Source organism: Jaculus jaculus, chromosome 14 (genome assembly GCF_020740685.1).
Source record: "Jaculus jaculus isolate mJacJac1 chromosome 14, mJacJac1.mat.Y.cur, whole genome shotgun sequence".
Lineage (NCBI taxonomy): Eukaryota > Metazoa > Chordata > Mammalia > Rodentia > Dipodidae > Jaculus > Jaculus jaculus.
In genome coordinates, this window is record NC_059115.1 from 69,749,605 (window position 1) to 69,776,282 (window position 26,678).

Here is a 26,678-nt window from a genome sequence, read left to right on the forward strand (position 1 = left end):
AAGGGGAACAGTTTCCTCATGTATTTTCAGGTGAAAAATGAGTGCCGGTTAATGGTTTCAAAATAAATTAGTTAAAATAAAATATTGTGTAAATGAACATCCTGAATTATTTTATACCTGTTTCATGCTCTTTCTAGGTTCACTTATTTATCTACATCATACTTAGTACTCAACCTAATAAAGCATTAATTTCTTTTTTACATTGTTATTTTTTGGGGGGGAACAGGCTTTGAAACAGGCATTTTACTATCACATTCTAGAAATATCTTGCTTCTCATTGAATAGCTTCCCAAAGATAGTGTGATTCTTTGCTTATTAGTCTTTGAAGATGATCCAGGCTTACGTTTCTCTTTTAAAGCAGGCTTACTAATGGGGTATGGCTTCCTTTCCTTGACCTTCAAGATGGCTGTTCTGGCCTACTGAGATAGGGTCAGCGAGCATGCAGGAAGCAACACGTGGCCGGCCTGCCTACTAGGCTTCCTGCCAAGGGCAGAACTCCTGGGAGAGCAGCAGCTCAGATGTTTTCTTGTTTGAGATTCCAGAACCTAGCACAGTGTCTGGCCCACAGCACTCCTCCACTAACGTTTGTTGAGCTGAAATAAATGAAACGTAGGCAAGTCAAGTCAGGGTCACTTGGTTTTTCAAAGCTATAGGAAAGCCAGCACAAGTCAGTCTGAACGGGATAAAATTTATTGACTCAATATCTGAGAAATTCCAGTGGTTAAACATGACTTCAAACTCAACAGGTCTCCCAGTACCTTTGGCGTCCTGCGTTCCTCCCTTTCTGTACTCTGGACGCTGCTCTCAGCGGGGCTGCGGGGCTCCATGCAGTTGAAAGCATAAAGAGCCACTAGCAGCTCCAAGCTACTGTTGCCCTGACAACGAGACTTCTCCAGGAAAAATAGATTCTGCGCAGTTGGCTTCAGCACGGGGCTCTGTATCCGACCCTTTGCATCTCAGTGGTCTGGCTCAGTAAAAATCATCTGGCCAGAGTAGGGTCAGGGACGGCTTGCCTGTGGTCCACTCTACCAAGGCCGAATGTTCTTTCTAAGAAAGGGAACACTGACTCCTTAGGTTAATGTTACAAAATAAGGGCTGACAGCTGTTAGTACCACAGATGCAAAACTAACTCCTTGGGCTCTTTGGTCCTGGAACATTAGGTGTTTTCAGACACTGGTTAATAGGTTCAAGCCTTCAAATAGCCATATATAAATTATAATAACAATATGTTGGAAAAATTTTCCCCCCCCAAATTGATTCAGCTACTATATCCTTTCCTATGAATCTGAATGGTCAGCCTATATGTTATCACTTAAATGTACACACCAGTGCATCAAGGTACACATGAAGCCCTGATGTCAAATGTGCAGTTCCGTGTGTGTCTTCTAGGGGTAAAAGATCCTCACCATTCCTTAGTTGTGAACAATATTAATAGTATTGTCATTTTGTTCTGGAACTATCCTTAAAAGGAACTTGGGTCCATTGAGTATGATTTTTTTTTTATTTCTTTGTGAATGATCCAATCCAGAGAGGCAACAATATATGTATGTCAAGAAAAAGCTTTTAAATTAAAAAAAGAAACCCAATTTAAAAAAAAAAACTTTTTAACTATTACTGTCTTTAACTTCTTAACATTTTAAAAAATACTTATGTATTTATTTGAGAGAGAGAAAGAGGGGAGAGCGAGCGAGCGAGCAAGCCAGGGCCTCCAGCCACTACAAACAAACTCCAGATGCATGTGCCCCTTTGTGCATCTGGCTTACGTGGGTCCTGGGGAATCGAACCTGGGTCCTTTGGCTTTGCAGGCAAATGCCTTAACTGCTCTAAGTCATCTCTCCAGCCCCAACTTCTTAATATTTTTATAATGTGTATATGCAATTTTCAATTGCATTTCATTCATTATATTTTAATTTTTTTGTTTTTTTAGGTTTTATTTATTTGAGAGTGACAGACAGAGAGAGAGAGAGAAAGAGAATGGGAGCACCAGGGCCTCCAGCCACTGCAAACGAACTCCAGACGCGTGCGCCCCCTTGTGCATCTGGCTAACGTGGGACCTGGGGAACCGAGCCTTGAACCGGGGTCCTTAGGCTTCACAGACAAGCACCTAACTGCTAAGCCATGTCTCCAGCCCTCATTCATTATATTTTGAAATTTATCACATATATGTAACACATATATATGAGTCTATCGTGCATTGAATCTTCCATGCATATATATATCCATATATATGCCCACATAATCCAACAATGAACTAATAGTTCAGTCTAAGCATTTTCTGTTTTTTTCAGGTTATCATGCTAATGCCCCCAACTAACTCGTAGTGAGTCATGTGATATTAGTTAAGAACAACCTTTGCAGCTTGACTCGTAGGGCCTAAAATCACAGCTCTATCGTTTACTAACAACCACCGTAGGTCTACTTTTAGGAAATGTTTTAGCACTACTTAGCATAATATTAAGCAGGGCACGAGGATGTGTAGGCATAATGTAACTAAGGGCTGTGGAGGAGCTTAGGGGTTTTCTACTAATCTCACCTGTAACCCTTGCCTACTGACGTGTGCAGCTTACACAGGCAAACAAAGAGCACTCCACAGGGCTTGGAGAGATGGCTCAGAAGTTAGGGTATTTGATTGCAGAGCCTATGGGCACACACACACAACACACACTTGCAAATCAATAAGTATTTTTTAAAGGATCGCACAGTATTGAAGATGATGGATTAGCCTTTCTAACCTAGCTGATAATGACAATTTGTAGCAGAGCTGGAGAGGTAGCTCAGCACTTAAAGGAGCTTGCATGCAAAGCCTGCCAACCCGAGTTCAGTTCCCCAATACCCATGTAAAGCCAGATGTACAAAGTGGTACAAACATCTGGAATTTGTTTGTAGCAGCAAGGGGCCCTGGAGCACCCACTCTCTCTTTGCAAATAAATCAATAAAAACATTTTTAAGAGTTCATTTTGTAATCACAGGGATAGGAATTAAACTATGACAGAGGGTAATAAAGAAATTGGATCTCACAGGAATAGACAGAGACTAGAATCATATTTTATTCAGCATACCCCTCATGGTTTGCTTTTTAAAGCTCTGCACTTTTCTGTCCCTCATCACTTCCCCAGATCAGTACTTCCAAGCCCTTGGGCTCATAGAACTTGATCTTGTTCTGTTACAATGTATTGAATTGTAGCAATTTGCTTCTTTTTTTCATTTTTAAGCACTCATCTTTATTGACCGAATAGGCTCTCATTCATTCCATATTCTCTGACATAAATTTACAGTTCTATTAAAAAAAAAAAAAAAAACAGGGATGGAAAATGTTGCCACAAACAAAGTAAGTTTGACCTTGAAATTTTATCCAAGCAAGAAGACAATAATGTGCTTCCAAGGCTGGCTTCTCTGTGGGACTGGAAACCCCAGAGAGTTGTGTCCCTAGTGCTGGAGAAACACTCAAAAAGTACAATTGAGTAAATGGAGTGGTGTCATCTAACTCCCACTTAAGAAAGAACTTCGTCCTTTGATTATTTCGCAAGAAGACTGCTGCGGACATGTTAATTCCAAGTGGGAGATGCCAGTGGTTCCCGCTGCCTTCGGAATGAACTCCTTCCTCTTTGTGTGTGAACGGCCCCCTGGTGGGACCTTGCTGTGTTCTCTGCTTAACCTACTACAGCCTACAGCCGTGTCTTTTACATCTTCTATTTCAGTCAGATTTGACATTTGCAGTCTCACATATGTGCCATAGGTTTCACCCCACCCCGTCTTTAACTTGTCTCTGCTGCCTAGAAGGATTCCAGTTAATTAGAGAGACAAGCATGAAAATTCAAGAATTTTCTTGTAAGAGGCAATGAGGAAGGTGATGGTGGGTACACAGATTCAAAGTACAATATATACATGTGTGAAAATGTTGTAATGAAACCCATTATTTTGTATACTGCATATGTTAATCATTTTTTTTTATTTTTAAGAATATACAATTTTAATTTTTTTGAGAGAGAGAGAGAGAAAAAATGGGCATGCCAGGGCCTCTGGCCATTGTACAAATGCCAAACACATGCACCACCTTGTGCATGTGGCTTACTTGGGTCCTGGGGAATGAAGCTTGGGTCCTTTGGCTTTGAAGGCAAGTGCCTTAACCACTAGGCCATCTCTCCAATCCTTGATTAATTTTTTTTTTAAAAAAACTTTGCCACCCTATCTCCCAAAGAACTTCCTCTGACCCAAGCCCTTATTCTGGGGCCTGGTCATTTCTCACATTGTTCTCAATAGACAGCCAGTGCGGATCACCCCTGCGCCCGAGTTGAGTATTCTCTGTTGGTAGCTCCGGAGATGCTTGAGGACGAGAGGTACGTCAGTTACAGCTCTAGCGCAATGCTTGCCATGGCACTGGCCCTCAATGGGAATTGTATTTAATGTCGTAACTTCTTCAACAATAGACTTATCCAACATTTGGTGTGTACTTTAAAAATACTTGGTGTTGGGCTGGAGAGATGGCTTAGCAGTTAAGCGTTTGCTTGCCTGTGAAGCCTAAGGACCCCGGTTCGAGGCTCGGTTCCCCAGGTCCCACGTTAGCCAGATGCACAAGGGGGCGCACACATTTGGAGTTCGTTTGCAGAGGCTGGAGGCCCTGGCGTGCCCATTCTCTCTCTCTCTCTCTCTCTCTCTCTCTGCCTCTTTCACTCTCTGTCTGTTGCTCTCAAATAAATAAAAATAAAAACAAAAATATAAAAAAAATACTTGATATTGTGATAACCCCTGCGGATGGTCATGTGTCTGTTTGTAACAAGTCACCCCTGAACTTGTCCCTTAAAGTAATAGCTGTTTTGCTCATATTCAAGTTGGTCATGTGGCTGGCCTGAGCTGAGCTGGTCTTGTGGTGATGGTTCACTTCACGTATGCGTCTGCAGTGAGCTGTTAGGTCAGCTGAGGCTGGCTTTACTGACATGGCCTTAGCTGCTGGCCTATGATCCAAGCGGTCACTTGCTGCAGCTGGCTAGTCTGGGCTCATTCACTTGGGCAAGCTCTGCAAGATAGTGAATCTCTTGAGGCTATGCTTGGATTACCCCTGCATTAATTTAGATGTGTTCTGCAAGTTGAAACAAATCACCAAGCCAGTTCTTTCCAAGAGCAGAGAAAAATAAATTCAACCTCTTATGAGGAGGCGTTGTGGAGACATATTACTGAATGGCTGAGTAAAACGTGGTGGTCATGTTTGCAGCCTGTCATAAGTGATTAGGAAACCACACTCTCTGCCTTATGAGAGCTTACCATCCAACAGATAAAATACAGCAGTAGAAACCACTGAACCCATTTACTTCATCTCTGACAAGATGTTTCTTTAAGTTTTTATTTACCCTCTTTGTGAATAATTCAGGTTCTCTGTTTTCTCCTCTCTGATAAACGTGTGGCCAGCAGATGTATCTCTCTACACCAACCCTGGAAACGGCGGGAAGAGCACATCACCAATAGACGCAGCTTCAGGCCACCTCTGCAGATCCCATCTGTGCCACGGGGGTAGCCTGCCCTGCCCTGAGTGTGCCCAACGCCTGCCATGTTCAGTGAAGACCCGCCAGGTGCCTTGGTGGCCCTGGCAGGCACCCGTGTCCCCAGTTCTGACGCAGAACCCCTGCTGGGTTTATTGTGCAGAAACAAAACAAACACATGAAGTTGTTACTTTGGCTGAGGGCGGGAGCCGTGTATGCATCATCAGACTTGCTCTGCGCTCAGTAGAATGAGAAAAAAAGTATGTTTCCTCTCCTGAAGATACTCTGCTGTATCTTAATAAGAAATACCACCTATTTTAAAAATAATATGGCTGTGTCTCAGGAAGTGTGTGTGTGTGTGTGTGTGTGTGTGTGTGTGTGTGTGTGTCAGGGGACAACCTTGGATATTATCTCGACAAATAGTGTCTGCTTCTTTTTTGAGACAGAGCATCTCATTGGCTTGTGCCTCACCAGTTAGAATTAGGCTAGTTCCTCCTGTCCCCACATTCCCAGTGCTTGGATAGAGGCATTGATTGCCACACCTGGTGCCTTACATGGATACTAGTGTTCAAACTCAGGTCCTCAATCTTGCAAGGCAAGCACTTCTCTCACTGAGTCGTCTCCCCTGCCATAGGATATAAAATTTTAAAAATTTTGTACAAATGTATTAGGATTGGACTTTCTACTTCTATTTAGTGTTTTTTGAATCTATTTATTTTTTGCTGCTTTCCCCCCCCCATGACCTCATTTTCATACAAGTTTTTCTTTTCCAGAGGAGATCATGTGACTCTAATGATGGAAACTACCAAAATGAAATTCAAGTTCTTTCCCTTTGCTTCCAAGATCCTACAGGAGCAGGCTCTGTTTACCACTCCAACCCCTTTTTCCTTGATTTCCATCTCTTTTACTAGACTCAGACTATGCTTCTTTCTGTCCCTTCTATAACCAAAAGGTCATTCCAGGCTGGAGAGGTTGCTTAGTGCTTAAAGCATTTGTCTGTGAAGTCCAAGGACCCATGTTTGACTCTCCAGATCCATTATAAGCCAGATGAACAAAGGTGAGGCAAGCACCAGGTTACACATGCCCACTAGGTGGCGCAAGCGTCTGGAGTTCAATTTAGTTGCTGAGGTCCTGGCTCACCAATTTTCTCTCTCTAAAAAAAAAATATAATAAAAAGATCATTCCCATCCGTAGGCTTTAGCATGTGCTGGTCTGCATTCCTGAAACAGTCTGATGCTCTTCCCCTGGATCTTGCCACGCCCTTCCCTTTTCATCCATCAGCTCCGCGCTTGAGCGTCCTTGTCTGAGTGACGGTCTCCTGTGTGCTAGCTCAAGCCCTTCTAGCTTCCATCTGCCACTCCCTTTCACATTAACCTATTTTAATAATTTTTTTGTTTTTATTTTTATTTATTTATTTGACAGCAACAGACAGAGAAAGAGGTAGATAGAGAGAATGGGCGCACCAAGGCCTCCATCCATTGCAAACAAATTCCAGATGCATGCACCCCCTTGTGCATCTGGCTAGCGTGGGTCCTGGGGAATTGAGCCTTGAACCAGGGTCCTTAGGCTTCACAGGCAAGCACTTAACCGCTAAGCCATCTCTCCAGCCCACATTAAGCTATTTTAGGTTCTTCATCATATTTTTTCCTGCTTAATATTACTGATTTCTTTAAAGGCTTATTTTCAGTCTCTGCACTAGAAGGATGGGTTTTCAGATATCTTTATTTTAAAATAAGAATCTACAAAAATAGCTAAGTGTTCATACATATAAGCTAAGGATGTGCATATGTTAACATTGGTTAATTATAAGAAGTTTCATCAGGAGCGGTGTTTATTTCCTTATCTGCGTGCTGAGGAATTTCCTAATACATAAAAATGAGTATCGATTGCTAGTTTGACCAGGGAGGTAAATTTAAAAATATTGAATATCCTGGGGGAGCACTTTGTCAATATTTTGGGAAAATTATACATAACATATTCAAGCACCATGAAAATGCAGGTGCTGGAGAAAGAGCTCAGCGGTGAAGAGGACTCGCACCTAAGTATGAGGCTTATCTGGCTGGATACCACTAAGATCCATTTCCCTAGAGACCACCTAAATAAGAGGAAAACAAAAACTGGGCGTGGTTGTAGCCCCAGACCATGGGTGGGCAGAGACTAGAGACTGGCAAGGGCTTGCAGATGGACTGCAGCTCCAGGTTGAAGGAGGGACTCCGTCTCACTCGGTATATGGATGAGAGGGAAGAGAAGGAAATCAACACTCTTGTCTGGCCTCTGTACGCACAGACCTGGGGCATGTACAGCTAGACACACACACACACACACACACACACACACACACACACACACACCACATGGAGGGAGAGAGGCAGTAAAAGAGGGAAGGATGAGGGAATAAAGAATAAAAAAGTGTCAAATTGAATATAGTAAAGTCACACTCAGCTGTATAGACTGGGCTTCCACTAAAGCCATTTAGAACAACATTGTGCATTTAAGACTTATTTAATATTAGGCTAGAGAGATGGCTTAGTGGTCAAGTGCTTGCCTTTGAAGCCTAAGGACCCCGGTTCGAGGCTAAATTCCCCAGGACCCACATTAGCCAGATGCACAAGGGGCCGCACGCGTCTGGAGTTCGTTTGCAGTGGCCGGAGGCCCTGGCACACCCATTCTCTCTCTCTCTCTGTCTCCTGTCTGTCACTCTCAAGTAAATAAATAAATAAAATAAAATTTTTTTACAAAAGAATTATTTAATATTCATTGATGTGCCAGGGAGCTATGTTGAAAATTCAGCTTATTCATCCTTTGATTCAGTCCATATCCACAAGAAGGCTTGGTGCAATTAAAATTCTACTTTTCCTAAGTGAAGGTATTTCAGGCCTTTTATGGCATCCAGCTTTTGTTGTGATGTTCAGGATCAAATTGTAGTTTGGTAAGATGCTTCAAGTTCTGGGCTTTAGCATGCTGTATGAATTAGACCTTCTTCCATTTATGGAAAATCTTTTGAAGCAGATCAGACTTCTCCAGCACATCTTGAAGCGACACTTTGCTGTTCCCATCCTCTCATCATTTGCTACCACTTCACCTGCATTCTCTCTCTCTCTTCCTTTTCTTTGACTTTTTTTTAGAATGCAGAGAAGTAGAAACTGTGTGGCCCATAATCATCCTTCTTGGATATCTCTGTTATTAACAACTGAAACTATGTTGATTGTAAGGGTTTTATCCCTTTGTGACTATTTAAGTATATAAAACTGAACTAGCAAACAAGAATTTCCTTTCTTTCTGCTTGAGAATCAAGTTTTATAGTTTTATCCAACTATAATCAAGTCATCAATATCCACTTAATGACCCATGAAGGAGACATAGATATGCTTGCATTCTATCTAAAATTTCTGTCAAATAGCTTTCTTCCCCCCCACACACTGCATTTTTCTTCTGTTTTCTTCACTACTTTTTAAATATATATATTGTATTTATTTATTTATTTATTTACTTACTTACTTATTTGAGAGAGAGAGAGAAAGGCATGCCAGGGCCTCCAGCCACTGCATCGAACTCCAGATGCGTGCACCCCCTTGTGCATCTGGCTTACGTGGGTCCTGGAGAGTCGAACCACGATCCTCTAGCTTTGCAGGCAAACGCCTTAATCGCTAAACCATCTCTCCAGCCCTTCTTCACTACTTTTAAGACTCTGTCTCAAGAAATATTTCCAAAATGAAAACACTGATTTTTTTTTCTTTTGCCTTTCTAATTTTATTTTTGAGAGTATGACTGCACTTTTAAATGTACTTTTGTGTCTCTTCCCACAAAATAAGGTGTGAGATAAATATCATATTTCTTTAATGCCCTTAAGTCAGGTGTGTGTGTGTGTGTGTGTGTGTGTGTGGCTTTTCGAGGTAGGGTTTTGCTCTAGCCCAGACTGACCTGGAATTTACTATGAAGTCTCACAAGGGCCTCAAACTCATGGCGAACCTCCTCCCTCTGCCTCCCTAGTGCTGGCATTAAAGACATGCACCACCATGCCCAGCCAAGCCAGCTTATTTCTAACTGGATCTACATCCCCATTCAGCATGTCTAAAAACCCCTGCTGCTTAAGCGTCATGTAGCAGCCTTCCTATGTGTCCTTGTCACCCCCTGGGAAAAGCAGACAATAGACCTTTTCTGATTGTTTTCTGTGCTCTCCCTTATGTCACCTCATGGTTATCACCACTCTTCACTCAATGTAAGAGTTATTTTGGGGGGGCTGGAGAGATGGCTTAGTGCTTAAGGCACATGCCTGTAAAAGCTAAGGACCCAGGTTCGATTCACCAGGTCCCACATAAGCCAGATGCACATGGTGGCGCATGCATCTGGAGTTCGTTTGCAGGGGCTGGAGGCCCTGGAGTGCCCATTCTCACTCTCTCTCTCTAGTAAATAGTAATAAAATCTTTTTTAAGAAAGTTAATTTTTTAAAATGAGTTTCATAGTAGCACTCACTTCAGGCTGCTTCAAACTTTAGCTTTTTTTTTTTTTTTTTCCTAATCTCATGTCATATACCAAGAGCAGAGTCTATCTTCCCCACAATGTTTAATCAATCATTATAATTTTATGTTTTCTCATAATGTAAACATAATTATAACTTTTATGAACTGGGTGGCAAAAGCAGAGTACCCTGGGATCAGGGGTCTTGAAGTCAAACTAAAATTGAAAGACAAAGACACCTTATTCCTTAAGGGGATCAAAATAAAGCACACATGGTTTGGATGCAGCTGTCTTACCAGGTCCCTGAGTTCTCACTGCTCTACAAATAACCCAACCCTTAGTGACCGCCGCCGCCGCTGTGGTCCCTGCCCTGTGATATTTTCCTACCAACTATTCTTGGCTCTTGCATTGTGTGAAAAATGTTTATTCAAAGACCCCTTTCCCAACCTCTGTGTGCTAAGCACCTTAAATTCCTTGGAGGAAAAAGGCTGTTATAAAAATCTAACACAAATAATAAAAGAGAAAATAGTCTACTTTGGACAGAAATAGTCACTATCCAACCAAAAACACCAAGTATTTTTACATGGGGGAATTTAGGAATGGTTGTGTACTACAGAAACAACGAGGGGATTTTAGGGGAAAAAGATAGATTACATTATTTTAACAGAACATTTAGAATTCTCAGAAACCATAATAGCCAATATTTCCAGGTTGTTTGGAATTGCTTACAATTCCATATTTTAAAGCAGAGCTGTGCTTGTATTTACAGTTCAGTATGTATAAAAATCAGGTTATTAAAGTTTAGGTAAAACATGATATCATCTGCTTATGTAGAAATGTGTGGTATTCTTTTCACATCATATCTCCCTAGTCATAAGATGTTTCAGCATGGATGAAATTTGTAAGCAGAAACTGCTCCAGCATTTAAATTTTTTTCCTTAAGTTCCTTAAAGGAAATCCAGATATTATTAATTTGGTAACTGAGATTCACAAAATTCACATGTTATGAGTGGAGTTTCCATTATACATTCTATTAAAGTTTCAAGAACAAAACATTTTGGCACCTGATTTATTCAGTGAATCTCTAACGCTGCTATGATGTTCAGAAATTATTCATGACCTCATAATACTTAAAATTTCATGGTAGAGATGGTAGGAAAGGAAAGCTTCTTCTTGCTGTTGAGGTCTTGTTAAGCGATTGGTAGGTAGCCTCCGTAATTTCTGAGGAACATCTAGCTTCTGCCGACACGCCTTTCCTCTTCACTTGGCTGCCTGCCCTGAACTTAGTGACACAGTTCACTCGGTTTTCTGCTTTAGTTACTATTGCTGTGTAACAAGTTATGTAGTTTGGAGGTTTCAAAGCAACGTTTTATCTTGTTCTTGATGTTGAGGTCAGAACTTTGTGGTTGATTTGCCTGGAAAGCCTTAGCGCAGTGTCCTTTGTGCGCCCTACTCACCCGGAGCTCGGAGCGGGAGCCCTCCTGGGACAAGCCAGGAAAACTTACGGCCTGGGCGATAGCCTTCCCCTGGGATAGAGGAGGTGGCTCCGAGGCAATTGGGTTTGTCATGGAGATGGAAAGACGTGCAATGGGCGTGGCAGTGATAACTGCATACAAGTACAATTTGAGATACCAGGAGCATCTCCAGATGGCGATGTCTAGGAAATAATGTAATAGTCTATAGGCATGTCTGGACATGGGTATCGTTTTAGCATTAGCCATCTTTGATTCCCTAGTACTTGGGGCAGAGAGCTCAATGGCTGATAATTTATACATACAGAGAAATGTATATGTATATGGACTGGGCTAAAGACAGATATGTAGGAGAACTTGAATAATAATTAGTGCCATGGACCTGGATAAAATTACTCTGTGAGAACACACAGCAGATGTCATCTTAGAGTGAGCTGAGTCTGGAATTGCCACATTATGGCAATATTTTTAAGCTAAATATTTTACATGATATTTAAAAATGAGAAAACCAGGCCATGTGGGCTCTGCATCCCCACATAGAAGCACTGAACAGAGCAGAAAAGCAGAATGCCTTCCGACGGGGATCAGCTGTCCTGACATGTCATCCTGTGTGTGGACTGAACCCCTCGCCCACCGTGGAGTTCAGGACCCCTGTTCTCTACAAGAAAAGCAAAGTACTGAGACTTGATGGTTCTGAGAAGGACCATTTGAAGGACAGGGAAAAATAGCAAAGAGGCCTGAGAAGAAAAAAATCAGAGTAGTAGTCGAAAGTGTTTGTAAAGTATAATTTCTAATTGATTTATTACTGTTGGTAGCATATAATTTCTTTAAAACCTGATGCATTAGCCAAAGTAAGCTAAGTAATTTATATTTACAACTTTTATATATTAGGTTTTTATTTTCACTCCAAAATAAATCATATAATGGTGATGACACTAGCTAAGCAAGTATGTAGCTGGCATAGGTATGATTGATGTTTAGATAGTCTGATTTGAAAACAAAGTTACTTAACTTCCATATGACACTGCCTTAAGCTTTTGCTGTAAAATCCTTCAAATGGCTTTTTGATTTTGAGAGGAATAACAGGAAGAATGGGAGCCACATAGGAGAGCAGGATGAGACATATGTACATGAGAATAGATGGTGTTGCCCAGGCAGAGGAGGAAGACTAGGGATGTCATACAGCTAGGGAAGTGAGCTGCATGAGGATAACCGACTATGTTGGACTGTTTGTGGAACATATAGGGCTGAAAGAAAGTATGATAGGCATTCTCCCTTCCTGTTCAGTGCCAATTTAGGAGCTGGTTCTGTGAGGGGCTGTATCTCTTACGACCGTGTCTTTTGGAAGCAACTCATGCCTGAATCATGTACAAGGGGGCAAAGCTGATTGAAGACTTAAAGGCAAAAATCTTATGGACTCAGGTTTGAGGTAAAGTAGAAAAGACTCCACATTTTAATGTGCAGAAAAGCACTATTTTTGCCAAACCAATTCCCAAATATCATTCCTAATAAAAGTCAATGTTTGGGCTTGAAGGGATGGCTTAGCAGTTAAGGTATTTACCTGCAAAGCCAAAGGACCCAGGTTCAATTCCCTAGGACCCACGTTAGCCAGATGCACAAGGGGGTGCATGCATCTGGCGTTCGTTTGCAGTGGCTGAAGGCCCTGGAGCACCTATTTTCTCTCTCCCTCTCTTGCTCTCTCTCCCTCTGTCAAATTAATAAATAAATGTGAAATATATTTTTTTAAGTTGAGGTTTTATGGGGCTGAGGGGCTGAAGTAACTGGTCAGCAATACACTTGCTGTGCATGCATGATGACCTGAGTTCACAACCCAAACACCCAGGTCAATGCCAGATGTGGCACCACACACTTATAATCTCAGTGCTTTGGAAATGGAGAGAGGGGACCAAAGAGGCAAGCTGGCTGCCTAGACTGACAAAACTCGTGAATTCTAGGTTCAATGAGAGACCTTGTCTCAATACCTACGGTGGACCCTGATTAAAGGAGACACCTGAAGTTAACTTTTGGCCTTCACATGCATACATATGCATGCACGCGCGTGTGCGCACACACACACACACACACATGCACACACCAGACAGACACATATACAGATGCCCAAAAAGACTTTGTGGATCTGAAAGTTGATGTATAACAGAAAAGTTTGACAAAGAGTAGGAGGTATCCTCACCCACTTCTTATGTTCAAAGCATTTTTACTCTGAAATTAAACTTCTTGGGTTTCTCGAAGAAAATGACTTTTAAATTGACTATTGAATCTTTGTTCAATCTTAGCTTTTGGAAAAATATTCCAATCTTTTCCTCCTCAGATTTATGAATACAGACATGAAAACTCCTCCTTTCGTTCTCCCCTGAGGAATGAAAAAATAAACCGATGCAGGCTTGAATTTGTCACTTTCCTTAGCCAGGCCTCCAAGCAGTTGCCTGCAGGCCTAGAGTGCTTTATTTATGTTGGTTAGTTGTTTCAAAATTCAAAAGAACTGCAGGTTGTGTCATTGGTGTATAAGAGATTTTCTTTCCCTAGTGTTTCCATCCATCCTCCTGAAAAAAAGTACTTATGCAAGTACAGAAATGGACATTGAAAATCAGGGAAGGGAAGTGATCGTAAAGATCACTGGAAGAGCAGAGTAGGAGCTTGCTCCCTGGAGCCTGCATCCTTATTGTGCTGTCTGTTTGCTATACACTCATGGGAAAGTTACTTCTCTTTGCTTCAGTTTCCTTATTGGAATGGGGGGGGGGGCGGTATTTTAGGGTTTATTTCATAAGGTGGATATGAGTAATAGGTGAGCTAACATTAACAAGGTAGCTAGACAAGCATTTGGTAAATAGATGCCAAATTCATTTTCATGTAGAAAAGAAAAGGAAAAGCGAAATACATACAGGTCGTACTGGCTCAGGGACCCTATGCCATCCCTTTATCTCCACCGCTGTGATTACTGTGCAGGCAGGCATGTGCAACCACACCCAGTACTTCCAGTATTTTATATGCGTGCGCATGCACACACAGGCATGCACAGACGCCAGAAGTCAAACTCAGGTCATCGTGGCTGCACAGCAATCACGCCTAGCCCCCAAATCACCTTCCCATTCCCTGCTATTTAACAGCCGCCCAAAGTAGTCCTTGCTTCACAGAGCTTCCATGAGGATTACTGAGGATATCGTATAGGGAGCGTGTTCGGGCACTTTTCGCAAGTGACATGATTACAAATGTCTGTCTATTTCAATTTCTGAGAGCTATTGGTCTCTGTTAATAGAGGACTGCCTCTAACCTTTTGCATGTGTAAGTTGTATGCACGCGCGTATGTGTGTTTGGACATGTGTGCGTGCACCTGTGCATGCAGGTGTGCGTATACTGTGCGTGAGAGTGCATATGGTCTAGGAAGGCGACGCCGGAAGTTTCACAGCACACCTGTCTTCCAGGACTGGACTCACTCTAGCAAGGCTGACAGCTCATGGTCAAAATCAAAACACCAGTGTTTCCACTTAAAAGCAGCACTCGGAACTTCCAGGACTGAGCGGGTGTGGTGCTCACGCTCACGCCCACATTTGCTAGACGCAGGCCACCTAGGGGCACATTTCCAGCCGTGCTGTGAGTTCTTCCCAAAGGCGTGCCAGAGCAGATCTGAAACCCTAACTGCAAATCAGTTTAGTAAGCATGGGATGAAGGGGAGGTGCTTCTTGGACTCACAGGTTTAATGGAATTAAAATGTCAGGTACCCTGTACGAGGAACACACCACCAGCTTTGGGTATCTTGCTGTGTGTTGCCTGTTTTCTGGTTTAGACAGTCTTACTTGTCTGCTGCTTTGTTTCTTTGGTGAGCCAGTGCGTTAAGTCAGATTATTGCTGTGCTTCAGGGTTTGAAGGACAATCTAGTCTTCAAAAGCTTTAGTTTGTGTCATACTCTGTAGGAGGTCTGGTATACAAATGATAAGTATTCCCATAACAAAGCTGTAAACTTCCTGGCCCTTTCTGAACCTGGTTAAGCATCTGAAGCCCAGCTGACACTGTCCCTCTAAAGGGAGCTGGACTCCTGGCATTCATTCAGCTCACCATGGCCTTCTGTGGGTCTAGAATGCTGGTCTGCGTTGCCTCTGAGTAAAGAATGTGCCTCCGGGTGTTTGAGTGCACATCACTCTGACAATTGGAATTGCTTCATTTATCTGTGCTCTGACCTACTATATTTTTATTGCAAAGTTTAAATCCCAGTTGGAAGTCTTATTGTCTCATTTTTCAGATTCAATTCTCTGTCACTTCCAAGTAGGGAAAACACATCTGAATTTGTAAGTCCTGAAGGGTTACAGTGATATGAAGGCTGAAATATATACCTTATAGCTTCTGAGATGTAGGATGCCCTTAGATCTTTCCCCAGGAAATAGATGGTGCTAATGGTCAGCATTTTCTGTTTCTAGCTTAAGACTCCTTTCTTTTTCCTGAGTGAAAAATATTAAACAGTCTCATTTCCAAGCCGTTTTAAGGCCATAGTTACAAACTTCACTGCAAGCAACTCAATGTGCACATCTGTATTTACAACAGAGATAAATTTAGATGCATTATTTACAAATTCAGTTATCATGTGATTCCTTTGAGTAACAAGAGCCCATTTTTTACATCAGTTGTAAATTATTAATAATCTGACATAACAAGATGCATTTACCATTTGTTATGATTCTTAACACCTACAGTTTTTTTAATACATTTTTTTCAGTGAATGGAAAAACTGATTGAATCACTGATTCTAAAAAAAATGGATTTGTATATTGCTTTTGGTAGGACAGTCATTTTCACAATATTAATTCTTCCAATCCTTGAGCATGGGAGATCTTCCAATCTTCTTTTGTCTCCCTCAGTGTCTTTTTTCAGTGTTTTAAAGTGTTCATTGTTGGGGCTGCAGAGATGGCTTAGCAATTAAGCACTTGCTTGCGAAATCTAAGGACCCCAGTTCGAGGCTTGATTCCCCAGGACCCACGTCAGCCAGATGCACAAGGGGATGCATGCATCTGGAGTTTGTTTGCAGTGGCTGGAAGCCCTGGCATGCCCATTCTCTCTCTCTCTCTCTCCCTCTTTCTCTGCCTATTACTCTCAAATAAATAAATAATAAACAAAAAAACTTTTAAGTGTTCATTGTTGAGGTGTTTTGCTTATTTGGCTGAGACTATTTCTAGATGTTTAATGTTTGTGGCTGTGAATGGGGCTCTTTCCTAGATTCTTCCCTCAGTATGTTTGTCATTGGCATATAGGAATCATACTAAAAACAAATATAGATTCAATGTAATTCCAATCAAAATTCCAGAATTCTCCACAGAAATAGGAAAAGACAATTTTAAAATTCATAAGGAATTACAAAAGATGGCAGATAGCAAAAACTATCCTCAGCAAAAAGAATACTGCTGGAGCCATCACCCATGCCTCATTTGAAGTTGTACTATCAAGCAATATTAATGTAAACAGCATGGAACTGGCACAAAACAGACATATGTATCAATGAAATAAAAGATGCAAGTATAAGTCCATGAAACTACAAAGATGCCAAAAAACACAATGCAGAAAAGATATTTTTGGCAAATGATGCTGGGAAAACTAGTATCTGTATGTGTAAGAATGGAACTAAACCTTTATCTCTCATTATGCATAAAAAAGTCAACTCTAAATGGATCAGGGGACCTCATTGTGAGACCTGAAACCCTGAAACAGCTAGAGGGAAAATGTAGGGAATGTTCCCCAGAAAATAGTCAAACCGTCAATAAATGGGTCCTCATTGTATAGCTAAAGAAACTTTCAACCAAATTGAAATGGCAATCTACAGAATGTGAGAAAATATTTGTCAGTCCTGCATTTAACAGAGGACTGATCTCTAGAATATACAAAGATGTAAAAACAAACCGAACAACCCCATGAAAAAGTAGGGTATGGAACTGAAGGGAGAGTACTCAAAGGAAGAAGTAGAAATTGCCAATAGATATATTTTTTTAAAATGTTCAATATCTTTAGCCATCAGGGAAATGCAAATTAAAACTACTTTGAGATTCCATCTGACCCCAATCAGAACAAATATCAAAACGCCAAAAAAACAAGAAGTGCTGGCAAGGATGTGGGGAGACAGGAACCCTTATTTACTGTTGGTAGATGATGGTTGAACTGCTCATTACAAATAGAAATTCTCATACTGAGAAGGAAATCCACATTCAAAAAACCAACATTCATAATTGTTTTTTAAAAAGGAACAAAAAAAAAAACAAGATACTTTGGAATATACCTAAACAAGAAAACAAAAGAACTGTACAACGAAAAATTTGAAGCCCTCAATAAAGAGACTGAAGAATATACAAGAACATGGAAATATCTTCCATGCTCATGCATTAGAAAATTACTATTGTGAAAATGACTGTTCTGCCAAAAGCAACTTACAGATTGAATGAAGTTTCCATCAAAATTCCAATGTGATTATTCACAGATACAGAAAACAATCTTAAAATTCATGCATAAGGGCTGGAGAGATTGTTTAGTGGTTAAGGTGCTTGTCTGTGATCCTAAGGACACAGGTTTGTTTCCCCAGAACCCATGTAAGCCAGATGCACAAGATGGTGCATACATCTGGAGCTTTTTGCAATGGCTAGAGGCCCTGGTGCACTAATTCTCTCTCTCTCTCTACCTCTCTCTCTCTCTCTCTCTCCTGCCTCTCTCTCTCTCTCTTGAATACAATTTTAAAATTTAGTAAAAAAATCATAAGTAAGCACAAAAAACCCAAGATACCCAAAGCATCCCTAATAAAATTAATAATGCTGGTAATATCACTATACCTTGTTTCAAGTGATGCTGCATAAAATACTAACAAAAACAGCATGGTACTAGCGTAAAACAGGCACATAGATCAACAATATGAAACAGAGGATGCAGACCCAAGCCCATACAGGTACCACCATCTGGTTTTGACAATGAACATGTACATTAACAAAGACAGCCTGCTTCAGCAAATGATACTGTAAAAGCTGGATATCCACATGTAAAAGGATGAGACACCCTGCACAAAAACAACAGTACCGACAACCACAAAAACTCAAATGTACCTTAACGTAATACCTGAAAGTCTCGACACTCTTAGGGACAAGGTATGGAAAACACTTCAAGATATAGGGCCTAGGCAAGGTCTTCATGCATGAGACCCCTGTTGTTCAGGACATAACAGAAATAGCAGCAACAATTGACAGATGATAGCTAATGAAATCAAAGGCAGGGGCTGTACTGGAGTGATGGCGTTGTTAAATTCCAGTTAGACATGAATGAGTTGCTCTGCTCTGATGGGCTGGGATGAGGTGAGGCTGAGCAATGGGTAGTGGTGTGTTTGTGTCTCTCAAAAAGCTAGAATAAAAAAAAAATTCAATTTTTGGGCTGGAGAGATGGCTTAGTGGTTAAACGCTTGCCTGTGAAGCCTAAGGACCCCGGTTCGAGGTTCGGTTCCCCAGGTCCCACGTTGGCCAGATGCACAAGGGGGCGCACGCGTCTGGAGTTCGTTTGCAGTGGCTGGAAGCCCTGGCGCGCCCATTCTCTCCCTCTCTCTCTATCTGTCTTTCTCTCTGTGTCTGTCGCTCTCAAATAAATAAATAAAAAATGAACAAAAAGAATACAATTTTTTTTTCCATGAAAGAATGATAAAAGTTTGAAGAGACAGATATGTTTGAACAGATTACCCAAGTACTGAATAAACATGTAGGATGGGGTTACCAGGCATAAATTTCATGTGTCCCTGTATCAGCTAAACTTTATATCAAGAAAACAATTTAAGAAAAAATAGCCATTTAAATATGTAATCTTACATTATTATTGGGGATGATTTAGAAACGACTGAAGAGGTTAATTTTGATTTTTTTTGCATGCAAAAAATATTGCAGAGGGATGGAGAGATGGCTTAGTGGTTAAGGTGCTTGCCTGTGAAGACTAAGGACCCATGTTCGACTCTCCAGATCCCACGTAAGGCAGACCCATGAAGGTGAGGCAAGCAAAAGGCCCCACAGGCCTAATAGTGGTACAAGCATCTGGCGTTTGATTGCAGTGGCTGAGGCCCTGGTGTGCCAATTATCTCTCTCTTTCTCTCTAAAAGAAAAAAGATATTGCTGAGAAAAAGAAATTTTTAACTAAGAAACAAATGACAGAATTCAAAATAAAAACAGCAAAGAAAAATACAGTGGTATAATGAGTCAGACACTGAATGTTTTAGACAGTGTTTTGTTCTTGTGACAAAATACCTGATGTAAGCAACTTAAAAAGAGGAAAGGCCCATTTGGCTCACAGTTCAGAGGTTTCAGTCCATGGTCAGCTCCAGTGCTTTGGGTTCGAGGTGACGTGCAACATCATGGCAGAGGGTGTAATGAAACAGAGATACTCACCTCAGGGCAGCTGGGAAGGAGAGAGAGAAAGAGAGAGGGAGTGAGGGAACATGGAGCCAGATCTCCATCCAGGCTTCACTTCCTAGTTTGCAACCACTCAATAATGCTATCAAGCTATGGGTTCAGTGATAGATTAATCTATTGGTTAGATCAGAGACGCCCATGCTTCAATCACCTACCAATGGTTACATCTTCTAGCTAGTCACTAACCCTCCACCACATGAGCCTTTCGGGAGGACACTTCATAATCCAAACCATAGCACTGCGGTCATGGCTGTGCCTTGTGTCATAGCGTTCACAGAGGACTAGAATTATAACATGTCAAGATAAGATACTCGACGTCAGCACTGAACAGAGAGATTCAAACGAACACCTGGAGTACTTGGGTACTCATGAGTTCACAGTGAGTACTCTCTCCACTGAGCCCATCTCCCCAACCCCAATTTTATTTCTTCTGTAAACTCCCCCAAATTTGGCGTAATGTTATCATTATAAGTGGCTTTGGGAGGATGCTGTTAGAGTAAGTGTGCTTTGGGAATAAATTAGAACATCATCTCCCCTAGTCTGTCAGCTCGGCCTGAAGTTAGCCCTTGTCAGCCGCATTGGAAGTTGAAAAGACAAGCCAGGTACGAGTCTGCAATCCCAGCACTCCCGAGTCAAAGACAGGAGGATCGTGATTTTTGAGGCCAGTCTGGGCTACCTAGTGATTTCCGGGCTACCTTGGCATACATAGCAAGACTTTCAGAAACAAAGAGCTTGGCATGGTGATGTATGTCTGTAATCTTAGCACTTTAGAGGTAAGGGAAAGAGGATCAGGAGTTTGAGGCCGTGCTTTCATACATAGCCAGTTCAGCCGGGGATACATGAAGCCCTGTCTACAAACAAACAAGTAAACAAGCCAGTAAAGAGGCAAACAAATGAACAATTAAACAGCCCCTCTCCCAACCAAAGTCCTAAGGCCCTCCACTCTGGCTTCAGCCTCAAAATCTTGAGCTGTGTAACTTTTGAGGCATGCATATTGTGGAAAACTAGAGGAATATCAAAGGATGAGATAGTGTGGATGTACTCCAGGATTATGGAAAGATGTTTGTGTATTAGATCAAGCCAAAAAAAATAGCTCATAAATTTAGATTTTGAGTCAATTACAAAAGAAATTGCATCCAATTCATATTTTTTTCAGTGAACAAACTATTAATTTACAAATTCATTAATTCTAATCCAAGGGTCACTAATGGCAATCATGCTGCCATGAACAGTGGACTGTTCAGAGGTGAATAGCTTATAGGTGAATAAGTCAGATCTGTGGTTTTTGAGCTTACAGGAGGCTAATAGGAAAATAACCAAAAAACCTTAGTGAGTGCTAGAAAGTACAGTGGATACCATGAGATTAAATAGTAAATTTCAGGTCATTCTAGGTTAGGGTAAGACTCTACCTTGAAAAAAATAAATAAAGAGAGAGAGAGAGAGAGAGAGAAAGCACTGGGAGATTCTGATGTAGCCTCCTATCTGTTTCTGTCTCTCTGTCCCATACTGACATTGGTATATCCTTTATCCAACAGAAAAGTCAGAGAAAATATAAATTGGGGCTGATCAAGGATGGGGATTGGGCCAGAGAAGAACACTTTGATTTATGATACATTGTTTTGAAAGATAATAAAGTTACAAGTTATTTAAAGTGAATATAGTGGAGCAACAAAATAAGAAAATATGAAATATTAAATTACTTTTTAAAGTAACTTTTTTCAAATGACCTAACAAGTACATGAATTATTTTTCATTTTATAAGGCTTATGCAACAGTTAATAAACTGACTGAATTGATTGGATCCTCTCTGTGTCCTTCATCACTCTTTTGAAAACTCTTTCACAGATGTGACCACCTATTCACACTTGGTGTGTCGTCCTCCAGACTGTTTTCCATGGCTATTCACATAACATCCATGTACTCACTGCTGAGATAACGTGTCAGTCCCAGATATCAGGTTTTAAGGGGCTCTGCATCTCAGTGCATCTAGACAGCCTAGTTTTCTTTTAAAGAAAATAACGACACAAAATTTCTCAGCATGGTTAACCCATGATTTATTAAACCTTTCCACTGTTCATGGCCCACTGAAAACGTCCAGTTTCTTTCACGTCACCAGCTGTTCTATACTGAACATTTCAGTGCGTACATCACGGCAGAAGAGGGCAGCTGTGACTTGGTGCCTGGCCAGGCCTGGGATCTAAAGGCAGCATTGTCAGAAGTCTGCTTTCAAGCCTCCACCTTTGTTGTTATTTTACCTGGCCTCAGCTTCAAACAGCCTCACCTCACGTGGGAGCAAAGATGACAGTTAGTGGGTCTAACCATACATTTCCACAAAATAAAACTCCTATACAACTAACCTCTTCCTTAGTAACAGCAAAAAACATGGAAAGGCCGGCCCTCAGATCACACATCCATCCTGCCCTTCCACCCCAGCTGTGTGGGCAGTAGACTTTGTTTCAGTGAAGAGCTCAACAGCCATCTTCCCAGTATTCGGATTTATGTCACAAGGACCAAAGTATTCTAAATATCTTTCAAATCTTTGGTAATGAACAAGTTTATTATTTTTAAATTTTTTTTGTTTATTTTTATTCATTTATTTAAGAGCCACAGACAGAGAGAGAAAGAGGCAGAGAGAGAGAAAGAGAGAGAGAATGGGCACACCAGGGCCTCCAGCCACTGCAAACAAACTCCAGATGCATGCGCCACCTTGTGCATCTGGCTTACGTGGGTCCTGGGGAATCGAGCCTTGAACCAGGGTCCTTAGGCTTCACAGGCAAGCACTTAACCATTAAGCCATCTCTCCAGCCCAAGTTTTTTATTTCATATAATATTATATGTAAAAATGAAGCCTGTGGTATATACTAAGGATTCGTAATATTCTTTTTATTTATTTTTATGAGAGAGAGAGAATTGGCATGTCAGGGGCTCCAGCCATTGAAATCAAGCTCCAGATGTGTGTACCACCTTGTGCACATGTGCAACCTTGCATGCTTGCATCACCTTGTGCATCTGGTTTACAAGGGACCTGGAGAGTTAAACATGGGTCCTTAGGCTTCACAGGCAAGCCCTAACCACTAAGCCATCTCTCCTGTCCTAGGGTTAGCAGTACTCTTAAGAGAAAATAATTATTTTTGATTCAGGAAATCACTGCCGAATATACTTGCTGAATGTCCAGTGATAAGAGAAACACATTTCAGTATTCTGTTATTATTTGTCAAAACTATAGCAGAAATTACGTAACTTACTTGCCTATTAAATAATGTTTATTAAATTCTGTTATATTCAAGTTACCACGCCTATAGCTAGAGATAAAACATTGAATACAACAAGATGGTTATCTTTGGGGCTCTTTTATTTTACATGATTTATATAGAAATTAATAAAATAGAACATTCCAGACCATGCACTAGGAAAGAAATGAACATGATCATCAAATATCTGGTAATTCCAGAATGTCACTTCAGCAAAGGCGGTCGGGGAGACCTTTCTGAAGCAAGAACATTTGAGTTACAAGCTGAAGACTTAGAGGAAAACTTGAACTGCAGACCTATGTTATCTAGTGTGGTAGGTATGTTATCTAGTGTGGTAGGTAGCCTGTAGCCACCTGTGACAAGGAAGCCATTGAATGTGACCAGTTCAGAAGGAATGCAATGCAAGACCCCATACACATTGATCTCCAAGACGAGTACAAAGGTGGTACACCATTTCACTAAGCATTTTGTATGAATTACATGTTAAAACGATGATATTTTAGAGCTGGAGAAATGGCTTAGCAGTTAAGGTGCTTGCCTGCAAACCCTAAGGACCCAGGTTCCATTCCCTAGTACCCATGTAATCCAGATGCATAAGGTGGTTCATGTGCTTGGAGTTTCTTTGCAGTGGCTAGGGGACCTGGTGTGCCCATTAACTCTCTCTCTCTTTCGCTGCTTCTCTCTCATATAAATAAATAAAATAATTTAAAATATGATAGTTTAGATATACTGGGGCAAACATTGAAATTAACTCACATGCTTTTTTACTTCCCTCCTCCCCTCTCTCCCTCTTTCCTTCCATGCCTCCATTTCCTTTTTTTTTTCTTTCTTTCTTTCTCTCTTAAAAATAGGGTCTCACTTTGTAGCTCAGAATAAACTTAGAACTCACTGTGTAACCCAGGATAGCCTTAACTAAGTTCAGTGATTCTCTTATCTCTTGTCTTGGCCTTCCAAAAGCTGGAATTGGTGGGTGTGTGTGTGCTGACATACCTAGCTTCTTTTTAAATGTGTCTACTAAAGTGTTTAAGATTACATGTGTGGATCATCTTAGATTTCTGTCTGGTATACCTGCTGTAGTTTCAGACTAACTATTATTATTAATGCATGCTTTCATCTTTTTCCTTGGTGATTACTAGATTACCTGCCTGCAATATTTATTGATAACTAAAGTGTCCAACTGCAATAATTCAGCATGTGCTGAAGCTTATTAACACAGCTCAGAGTTAAGGTACTAGTCAGTGAAGAAAGCACATAAAATCACCATGTGTCCTAGAGGATTTGCACCTTTACTTATGTCCCTTTGAAATGTTCACAAAACATACGAAGGCAGCCAGAGCTGGAGAGGCAGGCAGGACTGGAATCACAAGGCAATGACAGCATAAAATAAGAGATCTGTGGGAAACACCACCAGCCAACTATAAAGATTTATTTCCATTCTGCTTTTCGTGAAAGAGTTTTGATTGTATTCTATAGAATTGTCACTTCTTGCATGTTAAAACAGAGTTTTATTCTGCATACTCTTTTTGCACTGAGGGGAATCACAGTGACTTTAGTGTGCCTTATTTTTTCATGTCTGTCTGGGAGACGTTTGCAAATTCACACACCTTTAATGACATGAAATTAATTCACTGTGGAGGGCAAAGAGAACAGTTTTCTTTGTACAGTACTTTTCTCATTTTCGATTATTTTTTGTGCCACACAGAAGAGATTGACTACTAAAACTGTGTTGAACAAGTAAATTTACAAAAAAATATAGTTGATAAGAATATTAGGACCCCAGAGATAATGCTTCTTATGTAATCTGTCCTAACAATCTGCAAGGGGAAACTCTCCCCTTACTGGTTGGAGAGTTGAGTCATATCCTGTGAATGTGAGGCAATGGTGTGGTATTTAAACACCACGGGTTCCTCTGACTTTCATTCTAAGTCGGTGCAGTTCAGAGCAGCAAGTGCTCTATGCAAGGAGGCTGTTGCTGGCCCTTGGAGGGGAGCAGAAGCTCTGGCTGGTGTTCGGCAAAGGGAGCCAAGTCTAGGGACGCAGCTCTCTTTCAGGAGTGAAAGATGCTTGGTTCATCACTAAACAACTATGCTAGATTCTAGCTGCAAGTTGAAAAGTGTCTGCAATTTGCCTTTTGTTTATAATAAGGTAAGTACAAGATACGGATTTACTCACTAAGACTGTGGCAGCATTAAATTCATGTGGCAGTCTCAGGATCTGATTGTACCTCAGAAAAATGCCTTCTCACGGGGCACTGAGTGTGGCATTTAAGATTCTAGTGCAAGTAATTTTAAAGTACAGTACAAGGCACTTAGGAGAGACTGAGCTTGAGAGATCAAGATTTCTTTTGTAGTTGTTAATGAAAAATACTGTGTCATGGAAATGGTAACATTATAGTAGCTTTATATTGGTTTAGATGTCTTTAAGTAATTAATCCTACTAGGGTCTCAGGTTTTTGGTTTTCTTTTATCTTGCTCTTTTATAGACTCTGTTAAACGAGGTATATACATACAATCCAAATGAATCTGTTTATTTTATCTTAAATAATTTTAGTTCTATGTTGAAATAAAAACTGGTCTTAGTACGTGAAAACTTGAAAGTAGAGGGGTAAGGATAGCCTCTTGCCCTGCCATGTGTGGATTTCTACCTAGGTGAGGGGCTACTGTGTTCAGATTGATCTGTTTGCTTTAAAATGTGTATGAGCTGGTTGATCACAGCCTACTCGCTCAGATGCTGGTGGACAGTAAGACTGTGCATAGAGAAATCCGGATAGTGAATGATTGAAGGGATTGTCTTTTTTTTAAAAATTCTTTAACCTAAAACGTTGAAGTAAAACATGGGAATTCTCTTTTTGCTTTTTACTGATTAAGTAAGTCACAGCAAATTTAGAGTTTAAGGTGGTATATGATTTTGATTGCTCATATTAAAGCCTTTAATTTCATTTGAGGTAAACAAAAAGGTTGGTTTTTTTGAAAGTAAGATATGAATGAATTGAGTTTTTAATGTGTTCATAACAGTTGGTATTATAAATATTCTCATTTTAATTGACTCACTATCATGCTAAGGAATGTTTCATTCTATTCAAAATTATGCCCATTATAAAATTGCTGGATTCTAACTAAGACATAGGAACTACTTTTTACTAGATGTGTACTCAATTTTTCATGTGTTTGCGAAGGTCAAAGGGTCCATGAGCTGATGGAGGAACGTGGTTTTCCTCTTCTCTGAAGGAGGAATTAAAATTATTTCAACTTCCATGTATATTTGAAGTCATTATTTCATATTGGAAAAGAAAAGCTCTAAAGAAAACGACAGCAGGATGACAGCGTTTGGGATGTCATAGAGTGATAAAATCCGCATCTTGAACAATCAACATACGAAACGTTATGAGCAGAACATTCTGGTGCTGCATTATGTACTTTTCACGTTCCTCAACTTCAAATAAAAGTGAACTCAAATATACTACACCAAGACCAAAACTTGTCATCTCTCCCTTTGCCTTGTTTCTGAGTCTTCTTCTAGAGCACAACGGCAGTATAGACGAGGGGCATGCACAGCCACTCTGGTGTTCATATATTCATGATGTGCTCTACTTCAAAT

General features: G+C 40.7%; 1 protein-coding gene across 9 annotated transcripts in view; it reads left to right on the forward strand.

Annotated features, from left to right (window-relative positions):
- Positions 1-26,678, forward strand: part of Mctp1 (multiple C2 and transmembrane domain containing 1) — a 427,275-nt gene that overhangs the window by 34,809 nt on the left and 365,788 nt on the right. For 7 of the 9 annotated variants that reach the window (XM_045134041.1, XM_045134045.1, XM_045134042.1 and 4 more), the window contains exon 1: positions 25,061-25,226. The exons of the other annotated variants lie outside the window; for them this stretch is intronic. In XM_045134041.1, coding sequence (XP_044989976.1) covers positions 25,167-25,226 — 60 coding nt within the window. In that variant the 5' untranslated portion in view covers positions 25,061-25,166. Of the gene's footprint in view, positions 1-25,060; positions 25,227-26,678 lie in introns of those variants that run through there. 9 annotated transcript variants of the gene reach the window in all.